Genomic DNA, 14688 nt, shown 5'->3' with positions numbered 1-14688 from the left:
GAGGGAGTAGATAGCCCTCAAAGGAGCCTCTTACAGCCTATCTGACCAGTAGAGAACATGTCACAAAGGTCTCTGTTTTGCAAATCTTGTGAGGTTTTTTTTTTTCATCTTGAGCCATTTCATATGATGTGTAAATTAAAAGCTGCCGAAATGCTGCCACTTTATCTTGACAAGAGAGTGGTATTTTTATTTCTGCCATAACAGGAGCTTCTTTCTCTTTGCAGGTCGACTGCCTATAATTTTAATCCTAAACCTGCCAATCCCAGTTTTCTCAGTCATTCCCTGGTGGAACTCCTTAACCAGATCAGCCCGACCTTCAAAAGAAATTTCTCAGCTCTGCAGAAGAAACGGTAGCAGCAGTGTTTCCATGTTGAGCTGCCTTGGCTTTTCTGATTGGTTAAATTGTTTGGTGTGAGGCTCAGATATTTGGCTTGCTGTCTAGGGGATTGGATGGTGCTGTCTGTCTCATAAAGCCAGGTGTTGACTGTAACACTCCCTGCTTCATTCAGAGCTGGGGGATGCTTACTGGAAGTTAGATGAAACTTTGCATTTTTGTAGCAAGGATTCCAAGCTTTTTACGAATCATTACAAATGGGATCTCTGTGAGGTAGGTAGTGAAATCCTCATTTCAGATGGGGAAGCTAAGGTGCAGAGTTGAAGTGATTTGCCCAGGGTTACTCAGCAAGTCAGTGAGAGAGGAACCCAGGAGTCCTGACACCTAATCCCATTGGCAGTTTTTTCAGAAACCATTAGACCACCTTACATGAGCGCATGTAAACATATTAGCATGCATGTGATTAACATTAGCTTCAGTATCTTCTCAGAGGCCTGCATTATGGCTGGAACTTATGGAGTTAAGTTCCTTGTCACTGCACTGATCAGGAATCTAATGTCTATGCCTGTGTACAAGGTTGGGATCCCGGGAATAAGTGGGAAAGGGACACCCCTTTTTCTCTTGGGGCCTTAACCTCCAGGAAAGGTGGGACTGGAGGAACAAATGCCCTCAGGAATCTGAGTGTTTGCATAACCTGGAGCAGATATCTTGTTATGATTGGTGTGCCTAGCCAGGCACCAAAGAGTTAATGTAAAGCTTTACTGAGCTCTGTAACAGTCCTTGATAGCCCTTATCAGTGGGCATTCTTGCATGGGCATAAAGAAATAAGACTAAAACCAGTGTAATATGAGGAAAAGTATCACAGGGTGATTTTGTTTAAAATAACTACTCTCCTGTTCATTACAAACCTGCAAACACACATGCATGTGAATTTCCTGTAATTCTGTAAAAAGAAAAGGAGGACTTGTGGCACCTTAGAGACTCACCAATTTATTTGAGCATAAGCTTTCGCGAGCTACAGCTCACTTCATCAGATGCATTCAGTGGAAAATACAGTGGGGAGATTTATATACATAGAGAACATGAAAAATGGGTGTTACCATACACACTGTATTTTCCGCTGAATGCATCCGATGAAGTGAGCTGTAGCTCACGAAAGCTTATGCTCAAATAAATTGGTGAGTCTCTAAGGTGCCACAAGTACTCCTTTTCTTTTTGCGGATACAGACTAACGCGGCTGCTACTCAGACCTGTAATTCTATGTAACTTTTATTTTGTATTATTACATGAGCTAATTGTTTTATAACTTTGTCCTTGCAACAGGGACCCCCCCTTACCTGGCTCCCAAACAAAACCTGTTGTTCTTTGGAGAGTCCACTTAATTAAGTGCCTGGGCTCTGCAGGATAGCAATTGACAGGCACGTTATATGGCTTTCAAAAGTCTTGCCTCTGGTCTCATTAGGGAGATAAGTGACCCTCTACAAAAGCTAGAAATTAGCCGTGGCCTGAAACCCACCACTGTGACTGTCTGGCTATTTAAAAAAAGTGATTAGTCTGTTGCCTGTTGAGCCAGAAATGAGTACAGATGGGATTCGGACACCTACTGAGAGCAGAGAAGCTACCCAGCAGACCATTAGGTGATGCTTGCTTTTTCGCTTCACTGGCGGATACGCTGTGTTTTTGTAACAGTCCACGTGGGCCAGGGCTTAGCACAGGCATGATCCTAGCTCCAGTGTACAGAGCTAGAGTGAACTAACATAGCTGTAAGATTGGCGTGGGGGGAGGTGTGACTGGAGAGCTTTCTCCAGACAAAGCTAGCTTGGTTCCAAGAACAAGAATGAATAAAATGTACCAAGCCCAGTTTATTCTCCACGTTGCTGTTTGAGTTTTAAGTTCTAAAGATGTGGCCAATTCCAGATCCGACGACACTTGTTGAGCTGGCTGTGGTCCCTTTATAGGGCTGATGTTGGCTCTTGTGGATGAGCTTTTGTTGGGGAGGAGGAGAATTCTTGTAGTGTTCGCCAAATCTAAAGTCCCCTTCAGTGGAAATAATCTGATAGCTGTGAACTCCTGCCTAGGGTTCAGAGGCATCCCTTTGAAAGGATAGCCACCCCCTTCCAGGTATATAGTTGGACGGCACCCCAGGCAGAGCACGCCATGGACTGCGTGAGGGCGGAAGATGCTTATACTTCAAGGCTGGGCTATGAAGAGCACATACCTGGACAGGTATATCTAGCTGCGCTCTGTACTGCTGTTGATGATGGTGATGATCCTCTTAGTGCCTGTCATAAAGAGAACTGAAAATTGCTTACCAAGGGATAACAACCTCCCAGTATCCATGTGAAGCAGGGGGAGAATTAACCTCCTCATCTTGCAGGTGGAGGGACTGAGGCACAAAGCAGCAAGTGTCCTGTGCAAGGTGTCTGTCAGAGCCAGGACTCCTGACAATCTAGCTGCCTTCTCCAACCACTAAATTTGCCTCCTGTCCTTCTACCTGGTAGAATTATCTTGCGGCTCAGATCATAATGTTGCTCTGCACATGGACCTCTCTTGAGAAGTATCTTTTGCGGCATGAGTGGGGTTTTTTTGTTTTTGTTTTTTTGTTTAAGCCTGATCCTGCAAAGGCTTATATACCCATGTTCAACTTCACTCGCTGTGAGTAGTCCCACTGAAGTCAGTGAAACTACAAAATTAAGCTTCGGCAGAACTCCTTGCAGGATCAGGACCTAAATGACTGGCTAGTTCTCCTTCAAAAAATGGCTCTGAGCACTTCGCTTGAAACAGCCCTTAGGGGTTAGATCCCCAGAGCGTGATGGCGCTGGCCCTTAAAATGTTGAAAGTTCCTTGGGGTTGCAAAATATTGGTTCTCTGCCCATTTGTAATGTAATTAAATCTCCAATACGCTGGCTAATTAATTCAGCATCGCATTAAACCCTTTGTTGATATTCCAGCTAAGCTGCACTGGGTAACTGGGACAATGCAAGATCCATCACAGCTTGCTGTTTAAATGAACTTTAGTTGTGAGCATGCTGCGGGTGAGGAATTTCCTTTTAAATGCCATGCAACTCTGACTTCATTTGTCTTTCTGATCTGGAGGGGGGGAATAGACACCCGCAAACTAGCGCGCGCAAACGCCCCTGTTTCACCTGAGGCTTGCCCCTTTCAGACCAGAGACTGGAATGAGGAGTTGCAAACCACACGAGAGCTACCCCGCAAGAATCTGCCAGAGAGGCTACTGAGAGAACGAGCCATTTTCAAGGTAATCTTGGGGCAGGGGATTAGACAAAATTTGTAGGTAATCTATTCCCAGTCCAATTAGAGACCCACCCTGGGCTGAGTGAGCGCTTCACTCGAGCTTTGTGGTTTAATCTTTATAAGCACAGATGCTTTGCCTGAGGCTTCTAAGATGCAGGCCAGGAGCTTTGTCTTCATCTCTCCCCATCTCCCAAGCTGATGGGAGAGACTCATTCTCCTGATCTCCCTGCTCTGCTCGTGTTGCCAGCAATGATGCAGGCTCCTCCCAGCCCAGTGCTGCTGTTTCCTACCACGCAGCCTTGCTTGTGCTGGGGCAGGGGAGGCCTTCAGCAAATGGGGCCGGTCAGGGATTAGCTCCCGTCAGTCAGGTACCTTCCCACAGGAGCAGCCCAAGTGGCCAAGCTGAAGAAACTGGGGCCAGTCCAGAAGGTATTCAGTATCTAAGTATCGGCCAGACTCGCAAGGGTGAAAACCGCTATCCTGACCCCGTTGGCCCTGGATAATCGTGAGGTGGCGGCCGAGGGGATTTCGGGCGGAATAGAGGGCAGGTGCTGGGAAGTACATAGTCAGTGGGCAGCCTGCTCTCTTTACACAGCTCTCTCCTGCCTTCACACTTCCCTTCCCCTACCAACGCACAGGTCCACAGTGACTTCACGGCGGCCGCTACCAGAGGAGCCATGGCCGTCATCGACGGCAACGTCATGGCCATCAATCCCAGCGAGGAGACAAAGATGCAGATGTTCATCTGGAACAACATTTTTTTCAGCCTGGGCTTCGACGTCCGCGACCACTACAAGGACTTCGGGGGGGACGTCGCCGCCTACGTGGCGCCCACCAACGACCTCAACGGGGTGCGGACCTATAACGCGGTGGACGTTGAGGGGTTGTACACGCTGGGGACCGTGGTGGTGGATTACCGGGGTTACCGGGTCACGGCCCAGTCCATCATTCCAGGGATTTTGGAGCGAGAGCAGGAGCAGAGCGTCATTTACGGGTCGATAGACTTCGGCAAGACAGTCGTCTCTCACCCCAAGTACCTGGAGCTGCTGGAGAAGACCAGCCGGCCCCTCAAGATCCAGAAGCACAAAGTGCTGAACGACAAGAACGAGGAGGTGGCGCTGTGCTCATCCGTGGAGTGCAAAGGCATCCTTGGCAACGACGGGCGCCACTATATCCTCGACCTGCTCCGCACCTTCCCCCCCGACCTGAACTTTCTGCCGGTCGAAGGGGAGGAGATGCCGGAAGAATGTAAGAAAATGGGATTCCCCAAACAGCACAGGCACAAGCTTTGCTGTCTCAGGCAGGAGCTGGTGGACGCCTTTGTAGAGCACAGGTGAGCTGAGCAGGGTTTCTGCCCCCCCCTCCCCACCCCCCCCAAATCTTTCCCTGCTGGAGAACATCAGCCTCGGCCGGGGTGCGTGCGGCATCGTTCCAGAGATGCTGCAGGCAGCTGCGTCTCGCAAAACTTCCGTTCGTGTGCAGCTAATATTTCCCCCTTCAGACGCTCACTGAGCCCTTTGGAGGCAGGAAAGGGTTATTATGTACATACAGGGATCACGGCAACCACCCTCTAGGGCGGACCGTAGCAGCCGCGCGATGCTGCATGCTGGTTACATGGGGGAACGAACGAAAGCACCGTATCCCGTGGCCGCTGCAAGAGGCTGGGAACTACCTGAGCTGCCACGTGACACGAAGGTTAACTCTCTGCCTTCTGCCCGGCCGCCGTGGGGTGGTCAGGATCTAGATTTCCCTCGCTGTCTCTAACCGGGCGGCCTCTTGCTGCGGTGAGATGCTGCTTCAGTGCTGACTCCAGGAGCAACATCACCAGCCCCACTTCCTGCTGCAGCGAGGTGTTCCCTTGCGGGCTGCCCCATCCTTACGTGCTTGGCTGCAGCCCTGCCAGGCCAGCAGCCCGGGGCTGGCCTGATTGCAGGGTCCTGCCACTCGTTGACCCATGTACAGTAGGTAAAACCCCATCTGTTAAGGTCTTGGATAAGGGCTACTGCTGTTCGTGTAGCAACCCTGTGCTCCTGGACCTTCTGAGATCAGAAGTGGGAGATAAAGAGGGTCCCCATGGCTATATCCTGTGGCGAGTGGCAGAAAGCAATGTACCGACTGCGGGGAGTTAATTTCTCAGCATGATGGGCTAATGAACAGTGCAGCGGCCCTATCCCCAGTAGCAAATGCGCCTGACCAGTGGGCCAATGTCCTGTCAGGGGTCAAGTGTCGTACTGCTCCGCTGGACTATGACATGCCCTTGCAGGGTTCAGATGGGCCATCTTTAGCCCCTGTGATCTTATGCCTCGTAGGGAAAGAACAAGCCTTTTGGAGTATCCTCTAGTCTGGTTGTCTCACTCATTGGGGTTATTTTGCTGAATGCTGCATTCTGTTCGATCTCTCCGTTCCTGTCCTGTAGATATCTCTTATTCATGAAACTGGCTGCTCTGCAGCTGATGCAGCAGAAGGCCAACAAGCAGGAGAACTCGGGCATGCTGGAAAACGGGGCTTCCGTAGAGAACGGAACAGGGGGAAGCGAGAAATCGGAATCGGATGATGGTAAAATAGAGGATAACGTGACTGGATTAGATCAGGTTAAAGAGCTGGCAGAGACCATTGCATCTGACGATGGAACAGGTACCCACTCCTCACGCACCAACAATGGCCCACGCTTTTCCCGGTAGCTTTTGGATTGGGTCACTGATCAGAACGGCTCCAAGTTGGTGGGTCACAATAAATGACTGTGTGCCGTCGCTCAGACCGGAGCGCCCTGCCTTCCCCCGTACTAGCACTTGAGTATTTACCTGGCACTGTTCGCACACTAGCAAATTAACCCTCATGGCATGCCTGGGCAGGGATTAGCAACCCTGAAACACAGTGGGACTCTGTCAGTGCTGGGATTGGAATGTGGGAATCTCTGGTCTTTGCCCTGTTCAGTCCACTAGACTGCCTCATGCCCTTTCCCGGCCACTCAACATACGAGAGAGACCAGGTGGGGAGGTAATATCTTTTGTTGGACCAACTTCTGTTGGTGAGAGAGAGAGAGAGAGGCTTTCGAGCTAGAGCTTTTCTTCAGGTCTGGGAAAGGTACTCACAAGTGTCACAGCTAAATACAAGACCGAACAGAGAGCTCGGCATAAGTAGGCTCCCAACATGCTGAAAACACTGTCGCTCTCTTTCGGAAGCTCTTTGCCATGGCTGTTGTGCATGTGGGTGGATATTTTCAAAGGGGCTTTGGGGGAGGGGCTCCTGAATCCCATCCAAAATTAATAGGAATTGTGCCCCCAACTGAAAGTCCCAGAATTACTATTTCTTTGCATGGAGAGATGCCCTCTCCCTACTGTACTCTATGCCCTTGTCTGAGTTTAGTGGTCTGTAGCTGTACCCCAAACAGTATTGCGCTGCCAAATGCTTTACAGTGGCCTCTTGCAGAGCAATGCAGCAACATCACTCCTCCATAATAAAACTTGCCTCTTGCTTTAATGTCTGCTGTTGGCTGTCTTTAGAATCTGCATGACTTTTTTCTAACTCTTTACCAAGTCTGTTTGTCTCCTCTCTTACTCAGTGGATCCCAAAAGCAGAGAGGTGATTCAAAATGCCTGCAAAGCCGTGGGCTCCATCAGCGACACGTCCTTTGACATTCGGTTTAACCCGGATATCTTCTCACCAGGTAGGGGCTCGAAGAGATGGCCTTGAAACTGTTCGGCATATAGCGTGGATTCCCTTTCTGCTCTTGCTAATAGTCACAGGGCCTGGGGCAGAGCTCTCCACGCTGCGCAGAAAGATGTGACGTAATTGTTTGTAATGCTTGAGCTACCATGTGTAGGCACTGAGCTGCCTCCCCCGAGTAGTCCACAAACACTTGCTAGAGGTCTGGAGAATGCTGGCCTGGCACATGGAGCTGGCTCTTCATCATCCCAGCTGCTAGACCACATTAATAGAGGTGGAAAAACACATTAAACCCTATCCTGATATTGTCCATGTAAACAACTGCTGTGGCTGGCATTAGATTTGCTGCAGCCTGGGGCTGAAGCTGGAACCAGAGGGCTTCAGCCCTGGGCAGCAGGACTCTGGTTACTGCCACACGCACCATCACCCCTGCGCCCGGAGCTTTAGTCCCCCTTCCTGGGGTCGTGCAGTAACTTTTGTTGTCGGAAGCAAGTTGCAGTGCAGTGAAGTTTGAGAGCCTCTGCTCTGGCAGATCACAAACCAAACCTGCCTGACCCGCTGTAAGCTGATCACAGCTTGTCTGTATGAGTCAGGATCCTCGGGTATGTCTGTTGGTAACTAAATTAGAGGTTAGATGCTGGAAACGTTTCCTCCATGCGGTATTTTCTCTTTGGGGGTGAGTGTCCTATCCCCATGGCCTGACACGGGCTGCGCACGCACGGTCAGAAGCAGCAGGATTTGACCCTGTATCTTGGCCTGGATATAAATGCAGTAGAAGCTGTGTTCAGCGGAAATCCACAAGCACATTTTTAATGCTGATGGTGAAGACAGGGCTGGTGCTGACTCTGCATGGGACGGCCGCTTAAAGGAGGTTATTTTAACCTGAGTCCATCTGATGGAAGGACTTAAGGAGCTTCTAGTGCTTGCAGAATTTGTCGATCTTTCTGACAAAACATGCCCTCTCATTTCATTGGCTGTAAGCGTGCACGGCACTTTGGAATGTGGCAGACAAAGACAAGAGTGAGCGGGTGCAGAACGGAGCAAAGCAGCCTGTAACAGACCCCACCTGGGTCATGGTTATGCCAGCTGGCATGCTCTGCAGAATTGATAGGTCTTAAAGAGCATCTTTATAGCGGGAAAGGGCAAAGCACCCTCTGTTTACTGCCCCCTGCTCTTGTATGTATATTTTGTGAATTAAGGTTTTAGTCTGTCCTTCCGTTTCTCAGCTCTTCAATTTCCCTCCTAGGTGTTCGTTTCCCTGAGTCCAGCAAAGAGGAAATGCAGGATCAGAAGCAGTTGTTAAAGGATGCTGCTGCTTTCTTACTGTCATGCCAAATCCCAGGCTTGGTAAGGCACTGGGAGTTGTGCTGATCTCCTCCATCAAATCTGGCCAGTCAGTGCAGCTATTTCTCATCTTAAACAATGGTTGGATTCTGGTGCTGGCAAATGGAAGTTGTGAAGTACAAAGAACAATATAAACACCTCTGGTGGTGTAAGGAGAAGAGGGGTTTCCTCTTTCACGTCCCCTAGTTTAGAAGGGAAAATGTGCCACGGAACAAAGAACTTGATCAACAGTATTATAAACCTTTTAGTAAGAGATGGAGCCAATAAATGCCATAAGGCTGACAGAGCCCTGCAAGTCACTCAGTCTGACCCTTAGCATCCTGGATATATTACTGTTTAATCTAGCCCACTTTGAATCTGCTGGTGACTAGATTCCCTTGGGAAGTCCATCAGTTGCCCTTAACTGTTAAATATTTTCCTTATGTGTAGCTTAAATTCCTCTCGTCATAAATTTCACCCTACTACCATTTTCTGAAGCTGTAAAATAATCTTTCTTCAGTTATAGTATCCTGGAAATTGCAAATGAAACAGACCTATTGGATCACCCCAATCACTGTTCCAGCCAGTGCAGGGGATTGTTTCCTTGGCGTGGCACTGACCACGTCATGTCTGCAGACAGGAACTTCTGAATATGAACTCAATGTGGTAAAGAAAAAGCTATGTAAATGCAATGCTAAGATGCACTACAAAATACACAGTAATCTCAAAATGCAACAGTGAAAATATTCTCTGCATGCTCCCCCGCACGCTGACCCTGCATGTATTGATGGTGACTTAAACAACAATCCCACAACCCAACAACAACAACCAACCGGATTTGTCCCCTATTTCTTTTTGCTAGAAATGAAAGGCCTATGGAGAGGGTTCTTGATTTTTTTTTTTTTTTAAGAGGTCTTTCTAATTTTTAGTGTAAGAAATATCTGAAATGACAAGTCTGCTGTTTCCTGAAGGCTTTGTGGGGGGCAGATACTTGTGTGGGTGGTGTGCAATCATGTGCTATAACTGAAGGGTAGAGCTGGTGAATCTTCAAAGCTCTCTTTTCTCCAAAGTGCTCGTCAGTGACTGGAGTTGACTAAGGCGAATGAAAATCTCTTCCTGTATCAATTGCTTGGCTTTCACATGCTTCTGATGTCCTCATTTCACTGATTCAGTATTCGTCAGAACTCTCAACGCCCAAAACTCAAATCTTAAAAATGAAAAAGAAAAAACCCTGACAAAAATCAACCCTTTGCCCTTATACCAGAGTAAAATAATAAAAAAGGGCATGAGCTCAATTTTTTTTCTTTGTCGAATAGTTAGTCTACAATGAGCAGCATAACTAGGGATCAAAAATACTATACAACTCTGTGCATGCGCGTGAACTAGGTGACAGACCCGTGTAGAGCTGCTTTGTAGACACCTCCCACCCATTCTCAATATGTGACAGTAACTTGCATAAATGTATTTAAAACTCAAGGGGACACATTTACATTTGCTCATTGTACTTCACAACTTCCATTTGCCAGCGCTAGAAACCCGTATCTCTGCCCCCGCCCGGGGCCAACCATACTTCATTTTTTTGTCCAGTCCCTTGTGATTTGTAGCGCACATGGGAAATGTGGTGGTCTCCCTTCCTGGCTACTGAAGGAAAACTCTCTCTTGTTTCTCCCTGTTCCTCAGTTGGTAGGTTCACACTTGCAGGAGGCTGGTTAAACAGCTCCTGGCCAGGTGCATTTGCACAGCATTCCCTGATACAGCCATGCTCCTCCAGCCATGGGCAGGCATGGTCTGTGTCTGGATTCCAGGCAGAGGAAGGGAGGACGCTTATCAAATGTGTGGAGCTCCTGAGAATCCTGTTTGGGGCAAGAGTTCCTAGGAGCCCCAGTCAAGAATCAGGGTCCTACACGCTACACCCCCCACCCCAAAAAGATCATTGCTGTGTCTGAAACATAGAGCCCAGTCTGAGAAAGGGACCAGATTTTCAGAGGGGCTCAGCCCCCATTGAGGACCATGAGAGCTAGCGGGTGCTGGGCACTTTTGAACACCTGGCTCTGAGTGTCCCCTTTCTGGCCAGTGGCTCCTTTCCCCTAAGCTCCATGTGCTCTGCAGGTGAAAGACTGCCTGGACCACACCGTGCTCCCGATGGACGGCGCTACGTTAGCAGAGGCCATGCACCAGAGGGGCATCAACATGCGCTACCTAGGCAAAGTCGTCGACTTCATCGCCAAGACCCCCGCCTGCCCACAGCTGGATCACATCTACGTAAGCATTGGGTTTCGTTTCTGATTGTGCCACTGGGATAATGGGGGCCTGGCCACATTCCAACTCGGCTAATTGCATTCTGTCAACCTCTGTGTAAAAACAAACAGCCAGGCTTTGACACCGTGTGAAAAAGCCTTTGATTGCAGGGGGTGGAAGGTATTACTCCCGTATTCCTGTTTTCATTATGGTTAGGGAGGATAGGTGCCCTGAGGGACCGTAAAACACTTTGGGGTAAAAGGCATTGCTGATTGGTCCAGGAGAGCCTGTGTTTTTCGGGCCATGCAATGTCCCCCAGGGGCCCTGGATTGAATAGGAAGGATGTTGCTTGTGATTGGTCAGGAGGTTACTCTGGGGCCTGATTCTGCCACCCTGGCTCACATTGAGTAGTGAGTATATCACTCCAGGAATGTCCCATTGGATTGGGGCCCTACATACTACCCTCCCGTCCTGAACAAAGAGTTCCCTGCCTCCAAGAGTTTACAGTGTAATTTGCAAAGTAGGGTACAACTCTGCAGTAGTAACAATCACAGAATTGGGCCCTTTGTCAATATGGATCAAAATACATCTAAAAGCAAAGTGTGTGTGTGTTTTCCCTCTATTGACTAATTTTCTTAGTCCCTGCTCTTTATTCCTTTGGGTAGAAAATTGGAATCAGCGAATTGATCACTCGATCAGCCAAACACATCTTCAAGACATACCTTCAGGTACGAGCGGCTGTCTAAACTCTTGCCATGTGATGTTCTCGTTAATGGTTTTTCAGAAATAGAAGCTGTTTAAATCTGTTTTCTCATTAGCTAGTTCGTGGATGTTGCTTAGCAACTGGAAGTAAAATCTCATTAGGCCTAATATAGGTAGAGACCTGGTACAAGAGAAAACAAGTTCCCACTTGAAGGAAGCACTCCCAGAGGATTATCATTCCACGCTTTTCTGCCCCAGAATTTCACTGATTACACTGAAGGTTTTTAAGAGTGAAATCACAGCTTGTCTTGCTTGTAAAACACTTACTCTGCTTAAGCAAACTGTAGTGCTTTTGACCTCCAAAGATGCTTGTTTATTACATGAATGCATTGTTCCAGAAGCAAAGAAATCTATGCTATAAGAATTCCACATTATAATCTCCAGATCCGCAGTAATTGTTCATTCTCGCCAGCCCCACCCCTTTCGAAGTTTTATAGAAACTGTGCATGACTTTTTGTGTGGCACTTCACGCATGTTTGTTCTGTTGCTCTGAGATGCACCATCCTGGCAGACCTTCCCTCTGTCTCTGTCGGGCGAGGATATTTGCCACACAGATGGGATTGGATTTCCGTTAGAGTTGGATCAGATTGATGCATGTGTAACACAGAAAAGGTTCCACAACTGACTTCAGTATCTTGCTGCAGGGCGTGGAACTGTCTGGCTTATCGGCAGCCATCAGTCACTTCCTCAATTGCTTCCTAAGCTCCTTCCTAAATCCAGTTGCCCATCTCCCTGCTGATGAGCTGGTCTCCAAAAAGAAGAATAAGAAAAGGAAAAACAGGAACCTTGGGAATGCTGATAACACTGCCTGGGCCAGCATGACCCCTCAGGAGCTTTGGAAGAATATTTGTTCCGAGGCAAAGAACTACTTTGATTTTCATCTTGAATGGTAAGTAGAATGATTTATCTTTACTTCCCCTTCCTTTTGCCGGATTTCTCTTCCTCCAAATGGCAGTAGCTTTATTGTGAAGGGTGCCTGTATTGTTTATAAAATCCCTTAAGCTTTGGAATCAGCTTTTAAAAAGGTTTAAGTAGCAGATGGGGAGAAACCGAGGCCGGGTGGGTGTTTGAATTAGGATTACAGGTGAAATTTTAAATGAGATCAAATTCACGAGGCAGCGATATCTCAGAAGGTTGATTCAGATGGCACAAGCCGCAGAGGAGATAGTGTGAAGGATAGAGGCAGGGACAAAGAATCCAGCCTGAGACGAGCAGAGGGAGAGAGGGGAGTAGAGATTTCATGGTCATGAGTTAGGCAGGCGTGAATTCTGTGGATGTTCCTAAAACAAAGACAGATCTTAGCCAGACTCTGAAATGAAGAGGTTGCTGGTGATATAAGACGAGTAAAACACTTAACGGACATTTTTCAGAGTAACAGCCGTGTTAGTCTGTATTCACAAAAAGAAAAGGAGGACTTGTGGCACCTTAGAGACTAACCAGTTTATTTGAGCATAAGCTTTTGTGAGCTACCGCTCACTTCATTGGACGCCATCCGATGAAGTGAGCGGTAGCTCACGCAAGCTTATGCTCAAATAAACTGGTTAGTCTCTAAGGTGCCACAAGTCCTCCTTTTCTTTTAACGGACATTATGAATCAATAAAAGCTGTTTTCAAAACAAAATCCCCGCACACAAGATTTAAGTCCTAATTAGATGGTTGAATTCACGGTTATCTCTCGGGCATCAGAGAAACTGAAGATTTTACTGCAAATAAGGAAAAGGCTGAATCAAGCAGCCCTATTGCTAAAGCTTAAGGCAGGGGAAGGGAAGAGATGCACGTAGGACTGACGTAAACGAGCTCCTTGCTTGCTGATGTTTGGCTGCACCTTCTTTGTTGATTAGCTCCTAACTATACCGGGAGGAGTACTTCAGGCACGCCCTAGGTGGATACTCTTGAGTATAAACTTACCCTAAGATCTTGCCTCGCTTTTTTTGCAGTGAGAATGTTGACCAAGCAGCAGAGGTGTGCAACCTCCAGAAAATCACCCTCCTACGTGAGATCTCCCTCAAAACTGGAATCCAGGTAAGAGCCAAGTCCTCCGGCTTTCTTTCATCACTTTCTCCAATGGGGAAATTCACTAAGAGGGGGCATATGTTGATTCAGATCACAAGGTCTTTCAAAAGAGGATTCCCACCCCTGGCCCTTCACTCCTCCCCACAGATTTAGTGCTGAAATGCCAGTTCTAACCCCTCAAAGGGATTTTATTTAGTTGTGTTAAGGGTAAACCTGCTATATGTAAGAAGATTGGTCTGCTCCAGTCTGATAAGTCCTTAGGCCTGTCTGTGGTGCTGGCCAAATGGCCCTGCACAGTATGAAGTGAAACCGCTGCTGTTAGGGGGAATAGGGTCAACTTCTGTCTTACAAAGCAGGACGATGCTGTCCTCCTTACCGAAAACAAATGGCTCCCATTTTTAGATTTTGTGCCAAGATTCAGCTCGGATGGCACCTGACTGTAGGCTATAAATCCCTGCACGTCAGGGTTCATAATGCAAGTGCTGGCACAACCCAGAGCTCAGCCTCTCCGGGGTGCCGTGACAACAAAACAGGGATCTGTTTGCTGCAGGGGTTTAATACAGGCAAATGTTGAAGGTCGTCCTTCCATGACAGACCTCCACCGTGGCCCTCTTTCAAGACACTGCCCCACATCTTCATACATAAACCAACGTAAAAACAAAATCCAAAGGGCAGCTAGCAGTGTGTGCATTCACACTTCCCCTGATTCTTCTGTCTATCTGTGACCTGGCAGCCAAAGCTGCTGGGCTGTCCTGGGAGGCCTGATTCTCTCCTCAATTACACCCAGGTAGCCCCTTTTGGACTTCAGTGGGGGTCACACAAGTGCCACTGGGGGTAACGTTGGCCCCAGGTGTCCATGAAGGGCGTTGGGAGGGCCGCACAAAAGGAGGAAAGGAGCTGAAAGATGTTGGCTTTGGTTTTTGGTTCCTTCAGATCCTGTTGAAAGAGTATAACTTCGATAACCGGCACAAACCCACCTTCACAGAGGAGGATATTCTCAACATCTTCCCGGTCGTGAAGCACGTAAACCCCAAAGCTTCGGATGCTTTCCACTTCTTTCAGAGCGGGCAAGCGAAGGTCCAGCAAGGTACGTGCTGC

The 14688-nt window shown here is 48.1% G+C and overlaps 1 protein-coding gene across 5 annotated transcripts in view; it reads left to right on the top strand.

Moving 5' to 3' along the window:
* Nucleotides 1–14688, top strand: part of CLUH (CLUH binding protein of NUMT mRNA) — a 56345-nt gene that overhangs the window by 29850 nt on the left and 11807 nt on the right. For all 5 annotated transcript variants that reach the window (XM_073316035.2, XM_073316033.2, XM_073316036.2 and 2 more), the window contains 12 exons: nt 225–350; nt 2413–2560; nt 3501–3593; nt 4228–4922; nt 6006–6223; nt 7152–7256; nt 8502–8602; nt 10688–10840; nt 11482–11544; nt 12223–12467; nt 13515–13599; nt 14524–14677. In XM_073316035.2, coding sequence (XP_073172136.1) covers nt 225–350; nt 2413–2560; nt 3501–3593; nt 4228–4922; nt 6006–6223; nt 7152–7256; nt 8502–8602; nt 10688–10840; nt 11482–11544; nt 12223–12467; nt 13515–13599; nt 14524–14677 — 2186 coding nt within the window. The remainder of the gene's footprint in view (nt 1–224; nt 351–2412; nt 2561–3500; nt 3594–4227; nt 4923–6005; nt 6224–7151; nt 7257–8501; nt 8603–10687; nt 10841–11481; nt 11545–12222; nt 12468–13514; nt 13600–14523; nt 14678–14688) is intronic.

The sequence above is a fragment of the Lepidochelys kempii genome, chromosome 17 (genome assembly GCF_965140285.1).
Source record: "Lepidochelys kempii isolate rLepKem1 chromosome 17, rLepKem1.hap1, whole genome shotgun sequence".
Taxonomy (NCBI): domain Eukaryota; kingdom Metazoa; phylum Chordata; order Testudines; family Cheloniidae; genus Lepidochelys; species Lepidochelys kempii.
This window is presented reverse-complemented; position numbering and strand designations above follow the sequence as displayed.